The 20,570-nt window shown below is 50.8% G+C and overlaps 1 protein-coding gene across 8 annotated transcripts in view; it reads right to left on the bottom strand.

Moving 5' to 3' along the window:
* Positions 1-2,386: 2,386 nt before the first annotated feature.
* Positions 2,387-20,570, bottom strand: part of Clec16a (C-type lectin domain containing 16A) — a 218,684-nt gene continuing 200,500 nt past the window's right edge. For 3 of the 8 annotated variants that reach the window (XM_075942026.1, XM_075942033.1, XM_075942028.1), the window contains exons 22-23: positions 15,194-15,352; positions 2,387-5,648 (exon numbers count right to left, since the gene is read on the bottom strand). In XM_075942026.1, the coding sequence (XP_075798141.1) occupies positions 5,293-5,648; positions 15,194-15,352 (515 nt within the window). In that variant the 3' untranslated portion in view covers positions 2,387-5,292. Of the gene's footprint in view, positions 5,649-8,633; positions 8,758-15,193; positions 15,353-20,570 lie in introns of all 8 variants that reach the window. The other 5 variants (XM_075942032.1, XM_075942031.1, XM_075942027.1 and 2 more) reach the window with 3 other exon arrangements.

Here is a 20,570-nt window from a genome sequence, read left to right as displayed (position 1 = left end):
GAGTTTGCACTTGTGACTGCCATAGTCATGGGAGAACAGACTCCTGTGACTTCCACCCTGCTGGAAGTGGACAAAGGTAGGACAGGGTCCTCTATTCTAGGTGTGACTTCCAACTTCAGTACCCTAGGCTGAGCTGGGGTGTGGGAACACCAGAGGATGGGCAAGGCCCAGGCGTCAGGCTAAGCGCAGAGCCTGGTACCTCTGGCCTTAATGATGTGGGTAGTCTGGGTGGTAGAACCACAAAGGGGCAATGCTAGGGCACCGTGGCGTGCCTGCGGGAGAGTGAGGCATGCAAGCGCCCCATTGAGCATCATATACCCCAGAGTGAATTCCTGGGAAACCCATGTGTCTAGTTATGCCAAACCCACCTTCTTTTGGAGAAAGGCACTTTAGGCCTTGAGGGTTCTTTCCTAGTACCCTGAAGAGCCATGAAGAAGCAGACAGAAGTAGAAGGTGCTTTCCTTATCTGGCTGTTTGGGACGCGGTCTTCCCCTCCAGTGAGGGACTCAGATTGCTGGTAGGCAGGATGCTGTTACCCGCCCTTACTTGCCCCTCCCACTTGCAGTGGGTGGGACACACTGTGACAGATCTCCAAGGAGACAGAGACTGGCTGATCTACAGGGGACACAACAGGAGAATGGAAAGTGCCTAGCCTCCAGTCTCCTGGTTGAGATTAGTCAGTTTTCTATTGTAACAGATTCCAGAGAGAGTCAACTTATAAAGAGCTGGGGACTAAGTGCTTGGTAAGGTGTTTACCTTGCAAGCATGAGGAACTGAGTTCCATGCCCAGAACACACACACACACACACACACACACACACACACACACACACACACACACACGTCAGGCGAGGTGACACTGGAGAGGTAGAGAGAGGATTCCTGGGGTTTGCTGCTGCCCAGCCAGCCTAGGCAAGCCAGTGAACTGCAGGCAAAGAGACAGGCAGGTTCTGTCTCAAAACAAATGGTCTAGAGAGTGACTGAGGAATGATGACCATTGTTGACCTCTGGCTTCCACCTTCTACATACATGCATGTATGTTCACACACACTACGCTGCTATGACTAGGAGTCCTCTAACTCTCCCCACTTCGAGGCTACCCTCCTGAGTTTATTTACAGTAAGTTCCTTTTCTAGGCTGAAGACACCAAGACATACACATGCCCACATGCCCACATGCCCACAAGTCCAAAGCAGGGCTGCTATGGGGGTAAAGGAAGCTGCAAGGGTGGGTGGGTGTTGGTAGCAGCAGTCAGTGGCAACCACACCCGTGTTAAGGTGGGCTCTAGGCCCACCCTGAGTGGGCACTTCCTCTGAGCCCAGGCAATGTCGAGGGCCCTCAGTGGGGGTACTGAAAGGATTTTGATGGCTAGGTCTGGCGTGTGTGCTTCTTGCTCTGAACTTGAATTCCAGATGAGTCCAATACATATCCATGTCTGCAAAAGTGCTGCTGCTCCTCCTTCCTGTCCCAGCCTGGGGACTTGCACCTCCTGTCTCCTCATCTGTGTTTAGGGGACCCTCACCCGGGTCTCTCCATCCCTGAGGGCCTGGCTCTTGGAGACCCAGGATAGTCAACAGCTGTTCCTGGCCCCGTCCATCCTGAGGTCACTCCTTTCCTGTGCATGCTTCCAGTATGTTCCTTCCACAGACCAAAGCATTCAGACATGTGAATGCCCACGCAACCAAGCAGGAGTGCTGTGAGGGAAAGGAGGCTGAAGGTGGGCCTTCAGCTGACGCCTCAGTGGTGAGCTGACTCCATTTGGTAACCCCACTCAAGGGACCCCAGAGCCTTCCCAGGCCCAGATCATGGCTGGGCTTCTAAGAACTAGGACAACCACAGGACAGAAGTAGGCCATGCTGGCTGCCAGCACAGGGCTGGGCCTCGTTTCTTCTGTAAGGATCCTATATGAGGTTGAGTGTCCAGCTTCTTCTTTTGGGTTTGCTTTCAAGACTCTTATGTCCTCAGGCATTTCTGGACTAGGTTCAAGACAGAGCACCAGAAGCCATAAAGAACCCTGTGATTCTGGGTCCAGAGATTTCCAGGGCTCACCTTGGTACATGTTGGGGTGTACAGGAGTTGTGACCACCAGTGTCACCTGGCTGTCTCAGGTGGGGAGCCCTTCCTGCTTCTATCCCAGCAGGCAGGGCCACAGCAGCCCATATCACATGGCAGAGGGCAGCAGGCTTGGAGCAGCCGAGGCAGAGCAAATCTGAGATGCTATCCCCCTTTGTGGGTAGAACTGCTCCCGGGAACTGCAGCAGAGCTGGAGATGGCAGTGAGGTCTCCAGAACTTTCGTTCCACCTGATGACTGATGAAGGGGTTTGATGACCCTTCCCATGACGGGCACAGCCTCCTGCCATGGTGCCAAGGAACAGCAGGACACAATTCTGGACCATTGGTTTTGCTTTTTATTGCCAAGTTCCAACTTACAAGGAAGTTCTAGCTTTCATGCTCCCCTCGGGTTTAGTCCCCATAAAGCCTAAATCCTGTTGGCAGAAGCAGGCCCTTCCCTGGCCAGAGCTTCCCAGCCCTGTCCCCCTCTGCCACTGTCCCTTACAGCTTCAGCTCTGAGGGAGGAAGCATTTAACCTTCTACCCATTGTTACTGCATGAAATATATTTATTGCATCTACAAAAGACCAGACCTGGCTTACCTGTGCCTTATTTACAACTGTGCATTTTGGAGGCCACAGAGAAAGCCAGTGTCGTCTTTAGGAGGGGATGTAGTCATCCAGCCCCTGGCAATCCAAGTATGTGGGTGGGTGGCTAGGCTGGGTGAGATAGCAGAGGGTCAGCTCTGGAAGCCTCTTCCACCACCTCCACCATAGAGAGCTCACCACTACACTGAGTCTGACCTGTGGGAAGTATCCCGCCTGCCCATGCCTCCAAATAGGAGGGGCAGTGCTCCATTCTCTATGGTGATGGTCAAAACTGAGATGTGGGGCTTATGTGGACAGCTCTGCTAGTCTGCCCCAGGGCAGTGGCAGAAGGGAGAGAAACCAGGGCAGGCACGGCATGCATGCCCTTGGAGATGGGACTAACGGTTCTGAAGGCTGATTCTGGGACCTCCAAGTCAGAAGTTGCGTCACCTTTTAGACCTGATATCCCTCAGTTCTACCTCCCATGGCTGACCATGGGAGACCCAGTATGTTCTCTCTGGCTGGGTCTGCCTGGAGAGCAGCTGCCAAGATAGTAAGGTGTTCCTGAGGACTGGGTTGTGCCCGCTGCCATCAAGACCTAATGAGGAAGCATCCTGGCCAGCTCCTTCCTCCAGGACCCCCTCATCAGCAAAGAGCCAAGGACTCTGTGCACAGGAAGTTCATTTTTGCACACTTGGAGGTATCCCTGGGTGCCTGGCTGCAGGAAGCCTTTGGAAACAATCTTACAAGATTTGGAGGACAGGCTTGTCCTTGATGAATACTTCATAGCAGCTGCTTTTTCGGAGTTTGCTCACCACCTTGCTCCTTTTCCCTTCCTTGAAACCTCCTGATTGCAGAGAAGAGGCTAGTCCCAAGGGGTGGGGCCCACCTGCACGGGTGGGTTAAGGTTGGCTGCAGGCATTTCTCTCTGGCCACACTGCATTTTTTTTTTTTTTTTTTTGTTTTTCGAGACAGGGTTTCTCTGTAGCTTTGGTGCCTGTCCTGGAACTAGCTCTTGTAGACCAGGCTGGCCTCGAACTCCCAGAGATCCGCCTGCCTCTGCCTCCCGAGTGCTGGGATTAAAGGCGTGCACCACCACCGCCCGGCCACACTGCATTTTATAACATTTATGCTGCCCTCACAACTGCCATTTCAAAACCCAAAGTGCCTGCTTCTCTGACTACCCCTTCCTGCAGATGATCAAGAAATACCCAGGGTTGGTTGTGGGGGCTGGGAGAACCCTTCTTTTGGTGGCTATCACTCTCCTCCCTTTCCAGGGGCTCGGCACATCCTTTCTTGCCACTGCCTTTGGAGCTTTTGCCTCTAGGCAGAAGTGCTTTTAAAGACCAGAGAGGCCAGTCCACACGGGCACCACTCCCCTCCTGGGGAGCACTGGGGCTGCAGGGAAGTGGGCTGAACAGAGGTGGCAAGGACTTCTGATGGGCAGATGGTGACAGGCCTCCCCAGGGTACCCTCGTGGTTAGCCTTTGGTAGATAGTGACACTGGATGAGGCCGTACTGGCAGGAAAGACACAGAAAGCCTTGCCATGGAGCCATGAGTGGTGATCTGGCTGACTGCATGCAAAGGAAAGCTGGGGGTTGATAGGACAGATCTGGGTTTTGCTGGCACATACTGAGAAGCTGGGATTTTCATACTGAAACAAGCTGTGTGCTAGAGGCAGCAATGGACAGGGAAGGGAAGAGTCTGCTTTTGGGTCACCTGATTTGCAGCTGGGCCCCTGGTTGGGCATCCATATGCATATTGGGAAGCTGGTTACATCTGAGGATGACTTCCTGTGTCTTAAATCCTTTGACTCCTGTCATGGCCACTTGGACTAGGGCCTCCTTGGTCTCAGTGGTCTTTCTTGATGAAGGAGAAGGTAGTAAGCCTGCTGCAGGTTGTGCCTGTGTGGTATCCTGAGCAGGGCAGACATCACCCAGATCACAGCACAAAAGCGGGCTTCCTCACTCCATATGGCCATAGTTCTTCTTGTTCAGAAGTATTTGAATGTTTGAGGGGGAGATTTTATCATCCCCCAGGCTTGTAGAATTTGGGACAGAGAAACAAGAATCACTCAGGGAAACAGAGGAAGTGACACCCACAACTTCAGAATAAATACACGGCCAAGTTCTACAGAAGGGGAGCCTTAGCAGCTGGTGCTTCTAGTGTGACCTGGAGCCTCATGGTTGAGGACTTTCTTTTTGCTCCCCCCCTGCAAATAGTACTTTTTAAATAAATCTCTTCACCTGTTGCCAAAACCAGAAATAAATAGCCTGAAAGAGATATTTATCTAGGTGCTTCTCTACAGAGTTCTACCCAAAGTGACCTTATCCACTTCTGTGCGTATGGGGAGAGAAAACAAGGGAGCTGCCTGAAGGAGGGTGCCACCCGGGGCTGTCGGGACCCCTCTGGGCGGCCAGTGCCATCACCTGTACACAGAAGGCTGTCTCTGGGATCCCAGCCTGCTCAGGAAGAGGTCAGAGCAAATGAGAAACTCCAGTGGTCCATGGCTGTCTTGCAGGGAGAGGTATCAGGGACAGCTTCCAAGGCCATGGAGAACTGTGGGTGCTCCCGATGTGTCTTGCTGTCAAAAACTACACTGGGTCCCTACCAGCAGGCTGCACACACAAAGGGAGATCCCTGGGTGCCCACTCAGTGCTCTGTGGGGCTCGCAGGCTCTGGGTATACAGTGTCCTCATTTGGGGTCTCTGGGCCTGCTGTGGCCAGTGCAGGAAGCTGGGGGATGCCAGTGAGGACTCGCAGGCTGTGAGGATCGACTGGGGGCACAAGGGTCAGCGACTCAACGCTCAGTGTGTCAGCAGAGTCCTCATAGAGCAAGGAGATGGTGGGCTGCTGGGCAGGGAGGAGGCTGGGGGACAGGTGCATGGTCTCCACCTCAGAGTTCCTGGCCAAGTTCTTGCTGGGCTTGGAGTTGACGTCCATTTCATTCACAATCACCGACTGGACTATAAGGTGAGGCTGAGGCTGTTCTGGAGTTGTGGGGGCATCTAAGGGAGGAAAGCAGAGAAACTTTCAGCTGTGGTGACACTGTAATCAGCTGGCACCCACCACTCCTGTCCTGTATCAAGGCAGAAAAACCTGCGGGGAGACTGTTGGTATTAGGGCATGGCCTGGTTCCACCTACTCATTTTAGGGACCCAGAAGCTGCTAAAGTCCTAAGGGTAGTATGTCAGGAACCTGGGGGTCCGACTTGGGACAGCAGGGAAAAACTCAGGCCTGGTGCGACACCAACACGTAGACACTGAAAGTGAAACTCAGCCTGGGCAGGCTTTGTGTGCAGGATGAGTCATGGCCGATTGCCTGCCGATAAACACATAAATGGGAAGCAAGCAGGCTGCTGCACACCTGCAATCCCAGGCGACTGTTAGGGGCTACACATGGAGGTATTTGCTAAGGAGTCCAATGCAATAGTTAAAATCTGGTGCTATGGTTTGTCTTTGCCTTCTGCACCCACCGAGGGGATGATGGGCTTGTCAAAGACATGACTGTCAGAAGCTTCCCACAAGTGCCATGAAGAGGAGCCGTCAACCTCTACCTGACGTGCTAAATAGCTGGGTTTTGTTGTTGTTTGTTTGGGTGCTTTACAAACCCTGATTTGACTGTAGATAGACTACGGCCACTAGCTTTTCAGTGATGAGTCAGCCAGGAATGTGTGGCATTCAAGGGAAATGCCATCCAAGACTGCAGAGGCTGGGCATTTGAAGACCCCGAGAGCAGTGCTGGGAGTGTCACTTGGGCTGCACGCTGATGCTTGTATGGATTTTAGGGTTAACAGTCTTCGGGCAGAAGATGGTGATTATTCAGCCCTGGAGTCATGTGAGGAGACTTAGAGGGCATATGGGGTGTTGTTTTGGTTTAATGTTACTCTGGTTGAATTCATTTTTGTTTTCTCATTTAAGCCAAAATAAAACAGAAAAGTGAACAGAACACAGAGCCAAACGATGGAAGAATGAAGAACCAAATAAAACCAGGCGGTATGAAGAATGGGGTGGAGAGCAGGGAAAGGAAGCACACACGGCCCTCCCAGGGCACACTGGGATCTAGAAGGGCCTTTTTCCTAAGGGCTTTCTTTACTTTTTTTTTTTTTTTAGCATGCATGATGCTAGCCAAATGTTTTACCACTGAGTTACTACTATTCCACTCCACCCTTTCTTTAAAAAGGAAAAAGAGAGGGAGCAAGTGAGAGGAAGTCTGGAGAAAGCCAGTCCCTGTGGCTCTGGGCCCATCTTTGCTTGAGGGGCTGTGGGTATCAGTGAGAACCGATGCAAAAAGAGACACAGGTATGAGCTGAGCCCAGAAGTGCTGTTCACACCATCAGTGCTATTTTCTCTGGCTGTCCACTAACTTGTTCCATTGTGTACCAATTCCTCTGAGCTGGGCTGGCTTCACACAGGTCCCAGGTCCCTGTTGTGACCTTGTGTGAACTTGTTGTCACCTTGATGAAGGTTTTCAGACGGGTCTGAGACTTCCTGGGAGACAGGGTCCATGGCTGGGCAGCTGGGAAACATGGGAAACACATGGAATTGTCCTGATGTTGGTGTTGGGACTGGGAAGCAGAAGTATCGCCTTCCTGGGCCCTTACCTCTTTCCTGGTTCTCTATGGGGCTTTTGCTGATGAGAATAATCAGGCAGGCACAAGGACTATAGTCTAAGCTATCAAAAAAGAGCAAAACCATTAACAACGTCATAGAGGTGAATGGGTGCCTTTAGAAAAGCAACAACTCTCTCAAAAAGGATGTTTCTGTTCCACTTTAAAAGCACTCTTCATCATTAGGATGCCCTCTTGCACCCACCATCAATTGCTGTTTACACTAGGAATTTCTTCCTGAAAATAGGCAGCAAGTTCATGTAACCAAAGGGGCAAAAAAGAGAAGGCAGGTTTCCCTGGGGAAGGCACTGCAAGGCCACTCTTTGCTCCAAGGCTGAGCAGCAAAGGTGACCTGTTGGACCTTTGGAATCTCTTTTCTGTTGAGGCCTCTGGGCCTAAAGGCTACAGACTGGGCACTGGGACATGGGCTGGGGAGGCAGAGTCACAGAAAGAGAAGGAGCTACAGCAAGCTTGTGTTCCCAGAAGATTGAGGGCCTCCAGCCTCTGCCTGTAAGCGTACTGGAAATGTCTTGGCAGACCCCCACAGATGTGATCTACAGCTATAGAGCAGGGCTTCACTGGTCTTTGTAAAGTAAGGGATAGCTTCTAGAAATGATGTGGACACATTGAATATAGGCTGGAAAGGCAGGCAAGTGCTGTGGGAAGGAAGGAAGGGAGAGAGGGAGGGAGGGAGGGAGGGAGGGTGGGCTCCATGTAGCAAGCTGATGCAAAGCGCAGAGGGTCAGCTGGCAAACTGAAAAGAAAGTGAAGGGTTCCTGTTGACACTGTCAGCACATGGACACCTCAACTAGCACGCTGTGTGTGTGTGTGTGTGTGTGTGTGTGTGTGTGTGTGTGTGAATCCTAGAACAGCAGCAGCGGTGGCCCTGACAAAGAGAGCCTGGCACCTTTCCTGGTAATGTTAAAGTAACTGGAGCAATGGAAAGGTGTCATCTACCAAGGCGGTAACATTGGGCCTGGAGAGCTGCATTTGTTGCTTGGGAAAGAACACTGTAGGTTGTTTTTCACACGCTCTCGATTCTAGTCAGGAGTGAGCTGAACTGCAGCTATCTGCATGGACACATGGGACATGGCCTCCAGCTCAGGGCTGACTCTGGGGAGCTACACTGAGCCTGATGTTGGGTAGGACTTTAGGAACAATACAACGCTCTGGGATACCAAGGAAAGACTGACCATGGGGAACTGGGCTGGGGGGTGTGGCCTTAGACAGAAGACAGAAAGGGAAAGAATTGACTTCAGGGAAGCCGAGATTGGGGTGGCGATGGCGCGCTCTCTAGGCCCAGCTTTCCCGCCCTGCTCATGCCAACCCTGTTGCATGTGGCAGGGATATCATGGGCCCATGGGGGCTCCTGAAGGAGACCTGCCTGATTTGATTGTGCGTGAGGTGCCGTGGCAGCTGCTGGTCGAAGCACTAAACCCAGTGGCCGCCGTGACTGTCGGCCTCCGACAGGCTGAACACACGCCGGCGTCCTTTCCTGCCACTCCTGACTAGAGGGAAAACACAGTGACAGATCATAGAAAGCCTGTAACAATGGAACGGCGAAGGTGAGGTGGAAAAAGGACACAGCAGTGACAGACACTGAGCATTAGCAAGAACAAAGGGAGAAGGGCTATGGCTGGAGTGGCACCCAGACTGGCAGCCCACCATGTAGACAGGACACATCCATGCTGTCCCCCAAGACGAGCCAAGGTCAGGAGACTTAAGAAAAAAATTGCTCATTTATACATCTTTTCTTCCTTTTATTAGTCAGGGTCTCATATAGTCTGGCCTCAGACTCTGCTACGCGGTCAAGGAGAATCTTGGAACTTCTGATCCTCCCGCCTCTGCCTCCTAAGTACATTACAGGCATGTACCATCAGGCCTGATTTCTATGGCACTGGGGATGGAACTCAGACTCTGTGCATGCCAGGCTAGCATGTGGCTGATGCGCCAACCCCTCACTCATCCAACTTAATATGGTTAGAGACAGAGAAGGTTCAATCCTGTTGCAAAGATTTGAGTCACTGCTAACTTCTGGTCTTGCCAGAAAAATCAGGGGACAAAAGGACAAAACTGCCTGCTAGTTTTATCTGGGACCTACAGAAAGATGGGAAATACAGGAGGAAATGCCCATAGGAAAGAGGGTCTGAGGAACAGAGCCAAACCAGAGCGAACTAAGCATTTCTGACCCCGGGGAAAGTCAAGTTTTAGGCAAATCCTGGATGCTGGAAGTATCCTGACACCTGTCTTAGACATATTTGGGGGAGGGGGACGACTTGGAAAGCCCCAGCTGGGGAACCAAGGACACAGAGCAGAGAGTGGCTAAACGGAAATGCACAAGCTGCAACAGCAGCACAAGGACCGGCTCAGGGTGTGGCGGGCCATGTTCTCAGAGACAGACTGCAAGAGAGAGGTAAGGTAACGCCACAGAGCACAGTGATGTGAACAAACACCACAGGACGTCATGCTGAGGATGGCCGCATCTGCCATTTCAGCTTGGGTATATTTTGCCACTATTAAAAAAAAAAAAGAAAAGAAAGAAAGAAAAAGGAAAAAAGAGCACTGCGAGAAAAGACAGCATTGCCTCCTCCCTGGAGACCTCCCTCGAAGGCCACTGGAGTGTGCGTCCAGAACTCCAGGGTAAAAATTAAGGAGAGATGCTCAGAAAAGGTGCAGAGAAGGGATCCTGGGGTCAGAGGTCATGGGGTCTCTCAACACTGGCTCCCCAGAAGCTAGCCCTTTCTTTTTCCTGTCAGCCCTTAGGATGGCCAGTGGCGGCTGCTGTACACAGGCTGACATTTGCATTTACAAGGGCAGCCTGACCTTCACTCTGGCACCATTTCCAATAAACACATTGTCTTCTTCCTCAAAGAACTCACAAAGAAACTGTAAAATTTAGCTCATATAGATGCAGAAACAAAAGGGGCTGTTTAAGGAACGCAGGGTAGGTCATGGAAGCAGTATCTCACCAGAATCACATAAAGAAGACAAGCATACTGGCCAACGGTTGTCACCTCAGCACACTCAAGTCTGAGGAAGGAGAAGCCCTAGTCCAGCTAGTCTGATCTACATGGTAGGACCTGTCTCAGAAGCAGACTCCACAGTGTGACTTTGAGCGGCCATGCATCAACATGGGGCATAGGGGACTGGGCCCACATTTGGTTCAGATCCCTTCCCATGTTGCTGCTTTTGATTTCAGCTTCTCAAAAAGGTAAAAGTTCAAAGAAAGTGTTGACTCCATTGTTAATTTCTCACCAGGGGTCAAGCTGAGGGTTGCCATACTAGTTATGTTGGCTATGTGGTGTTCAGCTCTCCACTAAAGTGCTATCCGCTCAAAGCACTTCCATTAAAGAGCAATGGAGCTGGGTACCATGGCGGAAATTTGTGGTCTCCGCATGAAGCGCCCAAGGACAGGATCACTTGGGCCCAGGAGGTTGAGGACAGTCTGTGCAACACAACAAGATTAATTTCAAAAAAAACCAAAAAACAAGATATAAGAATGAGCAACCAGACTGAGTGGTGAATGGGTACTGAAGCAGGCCACTCAAGTCCCCTTGGGTGCAGCTCTGATGGGTAAAAGTTGCCCAGGAACACAAAACTCCCTTGCACTGTTTCTGGCAGGCTCCTCAGGCAGTCGGGGGTGCAGTGTGGGTGCTCTCTCTGTGGCAGCTCTGGATGCCCACTTGAGCCCTTGTTAAAAAGTCACTTGAATGTGCACAATGTCATTGGCATAGCACACCAGTTGACTCCGCAGGGGACCCTTTCTCTTGGCTGAGGTCCCAGTTTGTGCTGGGTCTACAGGCTCTAAAACCACTTCTAGGCAGAGGTCTTGGTCATGAGACACAGAAACTGCTTCTCAAAGGCAGACTGCCTGCTTCTGCACTTGGGAGGGCAGGATCTGCAGGCATGTTTTAGGGAGATGGGTAGAGGACTTGTCTCCAACAAGATATAGGGAAGGGGTTCAGTCGGACCTGTGTGAGGTCAGACACCTGCTCCTTAGGGCTCCTGACTTGTAGCATTTGTTCCTCAGGTCTCCTCTCTAGGAAGACAAGAGCCTTCTTTAGCTGGTCTGCGCCAGCTGGTGGAGCCCCTGTAAGCATGGTCCCTCATTGTGGTTCTATTGCACACATGCTTCTGTGGTCGTCTGATAGGCTGGCCCATTCCTGTTCACCTCTGAGAACCCTGCTTTGCCACTTGGGAATTTAATGTCCATGCATGGAAGGAACCTGTCTGCCTAGAGAAAGACAGCACAGTGAGGAAGATCCAGGGCAAGAAGCCAGTGAGAGGGCCCCTCTAGTAGATGGATGTCTTGGGCATGTCTCAAGGCCACCTAACCAGGATGGGCAGCCTGCACCACTGATGCCTGGGAGCACAGGCTGGAGCCTCTACAAAAATCTGAGAATTCCTATCCTGGCGATACACATGAGTCTTGTTCAAACCCAGGCAGGAAGTATGAGGCTGAACTAGCTGGACAAAGCAAATGTACAAATAACCGTCCTGGGCATCAGCCCATTTCACCCCTAGTGTGGAGATGAACCTGCATCAGAAGAAAATGTGGCTGTCTAGGGTCTACTGTGCTTTTGGAGACCCCAGCAAGCATTCCTCTGATTGGGACCCACAAGGCCCAGCCATCTGCTACCTGGGACTATGTGCTCCCAGTAGGACTGCGGCTTTGGAGCTGGGCCCACAGGCAACTGTGAGACAGTTGTTACAGGCAGGATTCAAACTGACCCAGGAGATTTCTGAGATTCAGGCCATGTCCCATTCTCTGCTGGGTTGTTTCAGAAGGCAGAGCATGGCTTGGGAATTAAGGCCAGAATTCACATTTGGATTCTCCCATCTGCTAATGACAGTGTGATAGGTAAGTCACATGATCTGTCAGAGATGTTATGTTTTCAAATGGAAGGGGAGAGGGGAAGACCTCAGGGAGGAGATGTCTATGTAGTGCACCCAGGTAAGGTGCCCAGCCATAGGTAGGTCTCTACTGGAATGCCATACAGGGCATACACTGGGATGACCACGTATGGGCTGGGGAAGAACCTACACATGTCAGGAGAAATATCAGAAAAGTAGGAACGTCTTCACCATGTCTTTAATCCTTTAGGCCAGTGTAATTTGTGTCTGTTACTTGCGGGTTTGGTATAATGTTTTGACACGTGAATCTTACGTGTCAAGTCAAGGGACAAAGAGTGTCGTCACATCAGACAGCATTTCTCTGCGACTGGGATATCCCAATCTGCTCTCCTGGCTGCTTTGAAACTGACAGAGGTATTGGGACCCAGAGCTGACCTACTGAATTATTCAAACACAGGTCCTAACCCTCCCACTTGGCTATATTTTTGTGACTTACCTCTTGTACATTGTTGAGCATTAAACACCATGAAACAGACATGGGAACTGGTCTCTCACTAGCTAGACAGCATCAATCATATACTTTCCTGACCAGATACTTGACCTTGCAGTGGGGCATTGGTACCTCTAAGTCTCTAGAGTTGGCTATCGTGGCTTTGAGGAACCTGGCAGCTGCTCTCTATATTAAGGGGCTCCCTGACCTCTGGGAGGTTCAGTAAATGTAAGGTCAGCAAGGCCCTGTGTTAGCACCATGCCCTCAAAACTACTCCGAGGACAGACGGACTCACGGCAAGGACACAGCTGCACAGGCTGAGCAGCAGGAACAGAGGTGAATGAGGTAGGTAGAGGCCTCTCCAGTTCATCCAACTATTAGCTGGACATCCAAGAACAGTGCCTTGAGCACTTGGCATGTTTCAGAATTGGCCAGTAGACTATGTAGGGGCATCTTCTCTGACTCTCAAATACTGAGCTGCCACTTACAGCTAATGTCAAACTCAGACACTTGGTCAAGGGACCCCCCAACCCTTCCTCTGTCCTTGGCTTTTCCCAAGCACATCCTGACAGGACATGGGCATGGGGAGAGCAATTTTGTTAGGTTGGACCTTCAGGAACAAAGCACGTTCTTGGTTCTGGATGGAAGGGGTACCCTGATGTGAGGATTTGAGGTGGAGAGACTCATGGGTTCTGTGGGCGCTTCTCAGGGTCAACAGCTGCATCTCAGGGCATCTGATCGCCGCCTCCAGAATGAGGCATAGCTCTTGGTCAGGTCGGCTTTCTGAAAGAGGTGAGCTAATGTGGACTGGACAGATGGATGGGTAGCCAGTCGCAGGCTTTTACTGTCGTGTCACATAAAAAATGGGGCTGGGATGCCTGCTGGGATACAGTGAAAGGGAGCAGACACCTCCGAGGTCCTGACTATCAGTTATTCACTGGAACTGCCAGGACATCTGACAGCCTGGCTAATGGTCCCTGGATTTGTGAGATGCGAAGACATGTTGTTGGCACTGGGCAGGAACGGTGGGGACTGGGGGCTGACAGAGGAAGGCCAAAATGATGAGTGCACGTTGGAGGGTTGACTTGGACAGTGCAGGCTTCTCTCTGGTTTTAGTTGAAGGCAAAGAAGTATATGGCTACCTGCTCACGTAGAGCCTGGCTGTGACTCCTTGAAAATGAAGAAACGTGCCCATAGCGATGTGGAAAAGACCATCCACTCTAGGGATGCTGGCAAACAGGGTGTCTGGGTTTGTATGGAGATACAGCAATGTGCATGTCAGCAAGTGTATACATCCAGCACATGGACATACAGCCCTGCACGCCTGTCCTAGAGCATGGTAAGACCAAGGCAGGGGCCCCAGCAGCTGTTCTTTGCTCTGGAGGATTTCTGTCTGCATTTCCCTGCTGGGAGCCTGGGAGTAGCATGGCAACTGTATGGATCTTTAGCTACTTTGTGTAGCTAACCTTTAGCTGAGTCTAGAAGTTACTTCCCCCTAGCCCAGGGCAGGGAGAAGAATAGACAGAGAGTTGGAAGAGGTTCCATTGAGATGGACCTGAGGGTGACCTTCCACAGAGATGGGGAAAAGTACCTTTGGGGTAGCACAGGTAGGCTAGGATCCCCTGAGCTACAGGCATATGTACAAGGGTGACTTAAACCTCTGCTGGGAAGATGAAAGCCCTGGGAAACAGAAGTGGGCTCCCACTGGCAGATGCCGGGAAGTACAATACCCAGGAAGACACTGGTCCCAAGGGGATGGGCACGGCATTGTGGCCTTTACCTGGTATGGCTCTTCCCATGATTCCTCACTCCATAACTAAAAAAGAGGAGGGCCAGGTGCCCTGTGAGGTATGCTGGGCAGGGCTCTGGTCAGACTTTGGAGGCATAGAGAAAGGCATGGAGGGTACAGGCTAGAGACATGGGTCCCCTGAAGATCATGGGGTAGTGCTGCTGGCTGGAGACACTGGTCTTGTACCTATTTTAGCCTTGCCCTTTTGGCTGCATTTGGGCCCGTGCTAATCAAGAACCAAGCCTGATGTCTGTCTCCTGGGACCTAATGCAGAACAGACAGACACATGTGTGCAAGCTGCTCATAAAAATAACAGCCCAGGATGAGGCAGGAGGAGGTGGGGCCGAGGCGTTATGGTCTGGCTCCGCTTTATGGACTCTTCATTATGGCCTTTGGATCAGTGTACATTAAAGGAGAGCACGGTGTGATCCTGCTCTCCTCTGATGCACCGCATACAAATGTGTATGTTGGGGACACTCAGCAGGGACATGATTCTTCCTTCTCCCAGGGTTCACAGTCACCCTGAGAGACCCCTGCTGGTGAGACACATAGAAGTGATGACATGCCACTTGGGTTAGGTCGAACTGCACTGTCTCCTAAAACTCTGCGGTATGAAAGCCCCACAGAGCAGACCAGCCAACAGGCAGCTGGTGGGTGATGCCATCCTGCTCAACCAAAAGAGAACACCCTTGAGTGGCAGTGTTTTCCAGACACCATGAAGAGGAGCTGTGAATCAGAGGTCATAGTAGAGGTGAGGGGTCACAGGGTCCCCAAAGGCCTCCCAGAGCCTCCCATGTCCCACGGCCAATACCTGCTGGGCTCTGGGTTGCCGAGGGTGTGGAGGAAGAGCCCCCTGAGTCACAGTGGCTGGTGCTCCCACTGCCGCTGGGGCTCCCACTGGCAGATGGTGGTGATGGTGAAGACAGGGATGGTGAGCTATGCTGGTTTATGCACTGGGCCACAGCAAAGCCTGCAAGACAACAGTATGCGACATGATTAATTGGAAGAGTGCTGGCGGGCTTCGCCAAGGGGGCCACCCCCATGATGAGCTGATCTCCCAGGGTAGGGGCTAATCTGGACAAGTGTGAAGCTGCTTTCAGAACAGCTGCCACTGACCAGGACAAGGCAGGGCTGTTGTGTCTATTGTAACCATAGCAATGGCTGGCTATGCTTTAGGGCTTCAGGGCTCCTGTTAAAGGTATCATAGAGAGACCAGCATCCTCCTGGCTGAATTTTGGGCGTCATTCTGCCAAAGCAAGCTGGGAAGTCACTAAGAAGAGTGGAGAGACCTGACTGTCGTCCCCCTACCAGAACCCACTCTGCCCTGGCAGCCCTGGTAGGGCAGGTTCAGGAGTAACAAGCTGGGGAAGAGTCACCAATAGCCCACCTGAGAGCTACTCATAGGTGTGGAGGCTCTGAGACTTATGGCCACACAACATGGGGAGGGGCCTAGCTCCCAGTTTTAGAGATACTTAGCTTTGGATGGTGAAACCCACTTCTCAGGAGCAGGTAAGTGGCTACTGTGGCCTCTCAGTCTGTTTCTGGTTGTTCACACTCATGGCCTCAACCACAGGAGAAGGCGAGATGTGAGGCTTCCCAGCAGGTCCCAGCACAGGCAGTGTGTATGGCAAATGCCCATTAAATGTGTTCTTTAGTAACTAGAGAGATGAACACTGGCTGCTCTTGTAGAGAGCCCACATGACTGACAGCTCAGAGCATGACCTGTAACTCCAGTTCTGGGGGAGCTGAAGCCCTCTTCTGGCCTGTGGGCACCAGGTGCACACATGGTATATATACATTCATATGGGCAAAATAATCAGATACATAAAATAAAAATAAATTATTATTATTGTTCTTGTTGTTTGAGACAGGATTTCTGTGTAGCTCTGGCTGTCCTGCCACTTTCTCTGTAGACCAGGCTGGCCTCAAAGTAGGAGATGTGCCTGCCTCTGCCTTCCGAGTGCTGAGACTAAAGGAGTGTGCCACCACTGTCTGGCAAATCTTCATTTTTTTCTTTTTTTTAAGAAAAGTGTTCTTTATGCTGAGTGTGGTGGAACATACCTTTAAATCCTCCTGAGGTAGATATCTGAATCTGAGACCAGTTTGGTCAATATAGTAAGATCCTGTCTCAACAAAGAAACCACCACCACCACCACCACCACCAAAAACCCCCAAAAGTACTTTGTTTTGACAAAGTTTAGTCTTGATGGCCAGTCCAGGAACTGCACCCCTGCCTCACTCTCTGCACAGACTAGGGCTTCTGAGCCCTTACATCATGCCTCCCAAAGAGCTGCAACATTTGATTTTATTCTCTAAATAAGAAAACTCCCAAGGAACAAATACCTCAACAAGCCACGAGCCCATGCAGACAAGTGGTCTCGCTCTGCTGCAGCCCTGGAGCTGGTGTCCTGCAGCCCGTATTCATCTGCTCCCCGAGTCAGAAGCTACAGTAAGGTAAGACAGGAAGGGTACCCTCGAGCTCATGACTCCATGACTGGTCCTCCAGGACCAGTCTTACTTCCACAGAACATAGGTGCTGGCCACTGCCTTTTGATAAGTGATGGCAAATCTAACTAGATTCGGAATTGCCACGGAAATACCTTTGGGGTGTCTGTGAGAGTGTCCCCGGAGGGGTTTAACTGAGGACGAAGACCCACTCTGATCTCATGGGCTGGGGGAGACAGCAAGAGGAGTCCAAGCATTCATCTCTCAGCTTCCTAACTGTGGATGCAGTGCGATCAGCCACCACCGTTCACCAGGCCTTCCCCACCATAATGGGCTATATCCCCTAAACCAGGAGCCCAAATCCACCTTCCTGAAGCTGCTTGTCAGAGCAACAAGATAAGTAACTAACTCTTCAAGTAAAGTCTTAGGGGGACAAACTTTTGGAACTTGGTATATGTGCAGCCTGGCTATACAGAGTAAAGTCATTGTCATGGAGACCACGTATACTAAAAAGCATAAAACACTTTTATGGGAGCACTGTGTTCAGCCATGCAGTACAAAGGGTAGAACAGGTTCTGCCCAGTGAGGGTGGGGTGGGGTTCAGGCAAGGTACTGCACCTCCTCACTTTCATCTCTTCATCTATAGACAGGACCCTTGGTCTACACACTCCTTCCCTGAACACTCACTGGGACCTTGTACTTGGCCAAGAAGCAGCTTTCTGTACTAATGTTCATGAAGAACTAGTGTCTTCAAATGACCCAGCTCACCGATACCCTGGTCAGGCTCTAAAAGTAGGCGACATGCACCACAGCAAAGGCAGGGGGTGGGGCCTGGTGGGCAGCAGATCTCTGAGTGTGACGGGCAGTCTCAAGCAGGAGTTCGTTTTTGGGAGGCAGTGCTTCCTGTCCTCTGTTGTCTACCTCAGATGGCTGTTACAGAGAGAACAGTAGTGCCACTGGGCTCCAGACCCCATGAAGCCTCACTGGGCATCTGACAGATGGTGGCAGGAGGGGTCAGCAGAGGAAACACGGCGAATATCTGGCAAATCCCAACACTGCTCAGTATAATTCCACAGGGACGATCAGCCATAGCTTTGCACAGTGAACTTTATAGCTACTTACTTCTTAATCACCTACAGTGGTAAACCCCTGCGCTTACAAGCTGTTTACTCGCCTTGAAAATGAATTACCCTGTAACAAATCAAAGTGTCGGGTGGCTTTTCCCAAGCTGCCGATTTATCACACATACAAACAAGCTGAGTATTGGAAAAGGGTTGGGACTGAGTCTGTGTGTTCCTGAATGAGTAAGTGACAAAGCTGGGACTCTGAGGGTCTTCTGTCACTGTGACTTACTGGAGTGAGGTTCACGAAGGGATAAGCAGGAGATTAATGTCCTCTCCTGGGCAGGGCAGAGCTCAGTGGTGGAGCACTTGCCCAGCATGCAGGGAACCCTGGGTCTTTTGACAAGAAGAAAAAAGAAAGTTCTTTCATCTGGGGCCAGCATCAAATCTTAGACTGGCAATAAAATTTACATGTAATTAGAGTTGGATAGAAAAAGGACATCCCCAGTCTGTGGTCTTGCTATTTAAAAATATTTTTTCTATTTATTTATTTATGGTGTGTGTGTGTGTGTTTATGTATGGGCATGCGTGTGCCACAGCATGCTTGTGGAGGAGAAGATGGCTCCTTCCTTCTGTCATATAGGACTTGGAACTGACCTCATGTCATTAGGCTTCTGGTCCCAACCCCATCTGTCAGAGTTTGTAGGATCTACTGAGTAGAAATGCTAGCTTACATTTCCCTCTCCTGCTGCTGCTCAAGTCTCCCCTCCTTCCTCTCTCTTCTCCTGTATGCTGCAGTTACAAGGGACTCTCTTCCATGCCAACTTACCACATTGGGGCATTGTATGGACCTGGGGAGAACTGCAGATGAATGCTATGGCTGAGGCCTGGACCTCAGAATTCTTGCTTCATCCCAGCAAGGCAGTTCTGGATGAGCTAGCTACAGCACAGATGCCAGAGGCCTTCTGGCCTGTGTCAACACACAAGGGCTGCAAACACATAGACATGCCAGAGATCATGGATGGTTAACAGGCACACAAGCTCCCTGGGGTCTTCTCTACTGATGACAAGCTTGGCTCACCCTGTGTCTGTCTCAAGAACAGCTCTTGGATGTGTACCAAAGGCTGTGGGGACTTGTAATCCTTTGGACCCAGTCTGGCCTAGGAACTGGAGTCACTGGTGGTGGCAGCCGTGGGAGTGCGTATATGAGGGGGAACCGCATGCTGCTGAAAGGGTGTAATACGGGGAATGGTTAAGACATGGATGTGTTTAGTGTTGGAGTAAAGCCAATGGATTCTGACACAGGCAAATAATGAAAGCCTCCACTGTTGGCAAAAATGCTGGCAGAAAGCAGGATTAAGTGCCTAGGGAACTGCTTAAGACATGGCAAGCAAGAGAAGGTTAGCAAAAGTATGTCCACAAACTCCTACTGAGAAAACCCTATGTTTTCCTCATCCCTGTCCAGAGCAGAGAAAACAGCTGTAGGGCTGAGGCTGTGAGAGGAGTGGATAGGTTTAGGGTGGGGTTTCATTGTCTTTTGGGTGCTTGTCTGAATTTTCTAGACTCCTTACCATTAAGTACTATTATTTTGAGACAGTGTCTCATGTATCTCAGACTGGCCTTGATCTCTCTTGAAATACCTTGAACTTATGATCCTTCTGTCTCTACTTCCCTGAGCACTAAGATTACAGGCCTGTGACTCCATGTCCAGTTTATGTGGTGCTGAGATTAAACCCAAGGTCCTGAGCATACTAAGTTCTGAGCAAGTACCTATGAATATTATTTCCAATCAGGAAAGAAGTGAGTAGAGGAGAAGTAAGTTATCTGGGAGAAGTACTACCCACTATGAGCCACTCTGGTCTCCCAGGGCTTCCTCCCTCAGAGTTCTTGGGACCTGGACAAACTTTCGCAGAGCAGGGCCAGGAAGATGAACCCATGCCAATAGTAAGACATCTCCTTGCTTTGCAGAATCCCTGAGCTGCATGGGGTGCCTGGAGCCTTCCTGTCTTCCTCTGCTCCATTCTGCCATGATTCTGGGAATGTAAACTAATGAACAGCTCTCTGGCATTTGTCAAGAACAAAATTACCACCAAAAGGTCAGCCTTCTATTTTAGGCTCAATAACAGAGGGAATACTGTGTGTGGAATCAGAATCCCAGGTTCGAGCCCAAGACCTGCCCATTTTGGCTTTGAGACTGGGATGAGTCCCTTCCTCCACTGTCTGCTTTGAGCTCTTTAATAACCAGGTCCATGAGATTTCAGAACCTGACTAGTGATGGTGGTTGACAGGGCATTCTCTATCTTATATCTCATCTGTGTTTGCTTATTGTGCTAGTGTACAATAAGGATCAAGCATTGCAGGGCCTTGTCCTGGCACAGCTAGAACCAGAGTGTGGTGACAGAGCTGCCCTCTCCTTTCTGATCTGACCTGACTGTGCTGTGGCAGTTCAATTTCATTTCTGTCCCTACTCGTAGATTCCTAGACAAGTCCACAGGGAGTTTTAACCCACAGAGACACTCTGAATCACAGACCAATAGGATGGAAATAGAGCCTCTCCTTCAGCAGTCCAGGCTAGCCTACAGTCCTCTGTCCAGCAGTTCAGGATAGCCTGCAGTTCTCTGCATTTGCCGGGCCATTCTTATGAACTCCAGTTCTCTTTTGCCTCCTTTCTGTCTGCACAAG

This window comes from Microtus pennsylvanicus, chromosome 11 (assembly GCF_037038515.1).
Source record: "Microtus pennsylvanicus isolate mMicPen1 chromosome 11, mMicPen1.hap1, whole genome shotgun sequence".
In the NCBI taxonomy this organism is placed as follows: domain Eukaryota; kingdom Metazoa; phylum Chordata; class Mammalia; order Rodentia; family Cricetidae; genus Microtus; species Microtus pennsylvanicus.
Note: the sequence above shows the minus strand (reverse complement) of the source record. Positions and strands in the feature narration are given on the sequence as shown.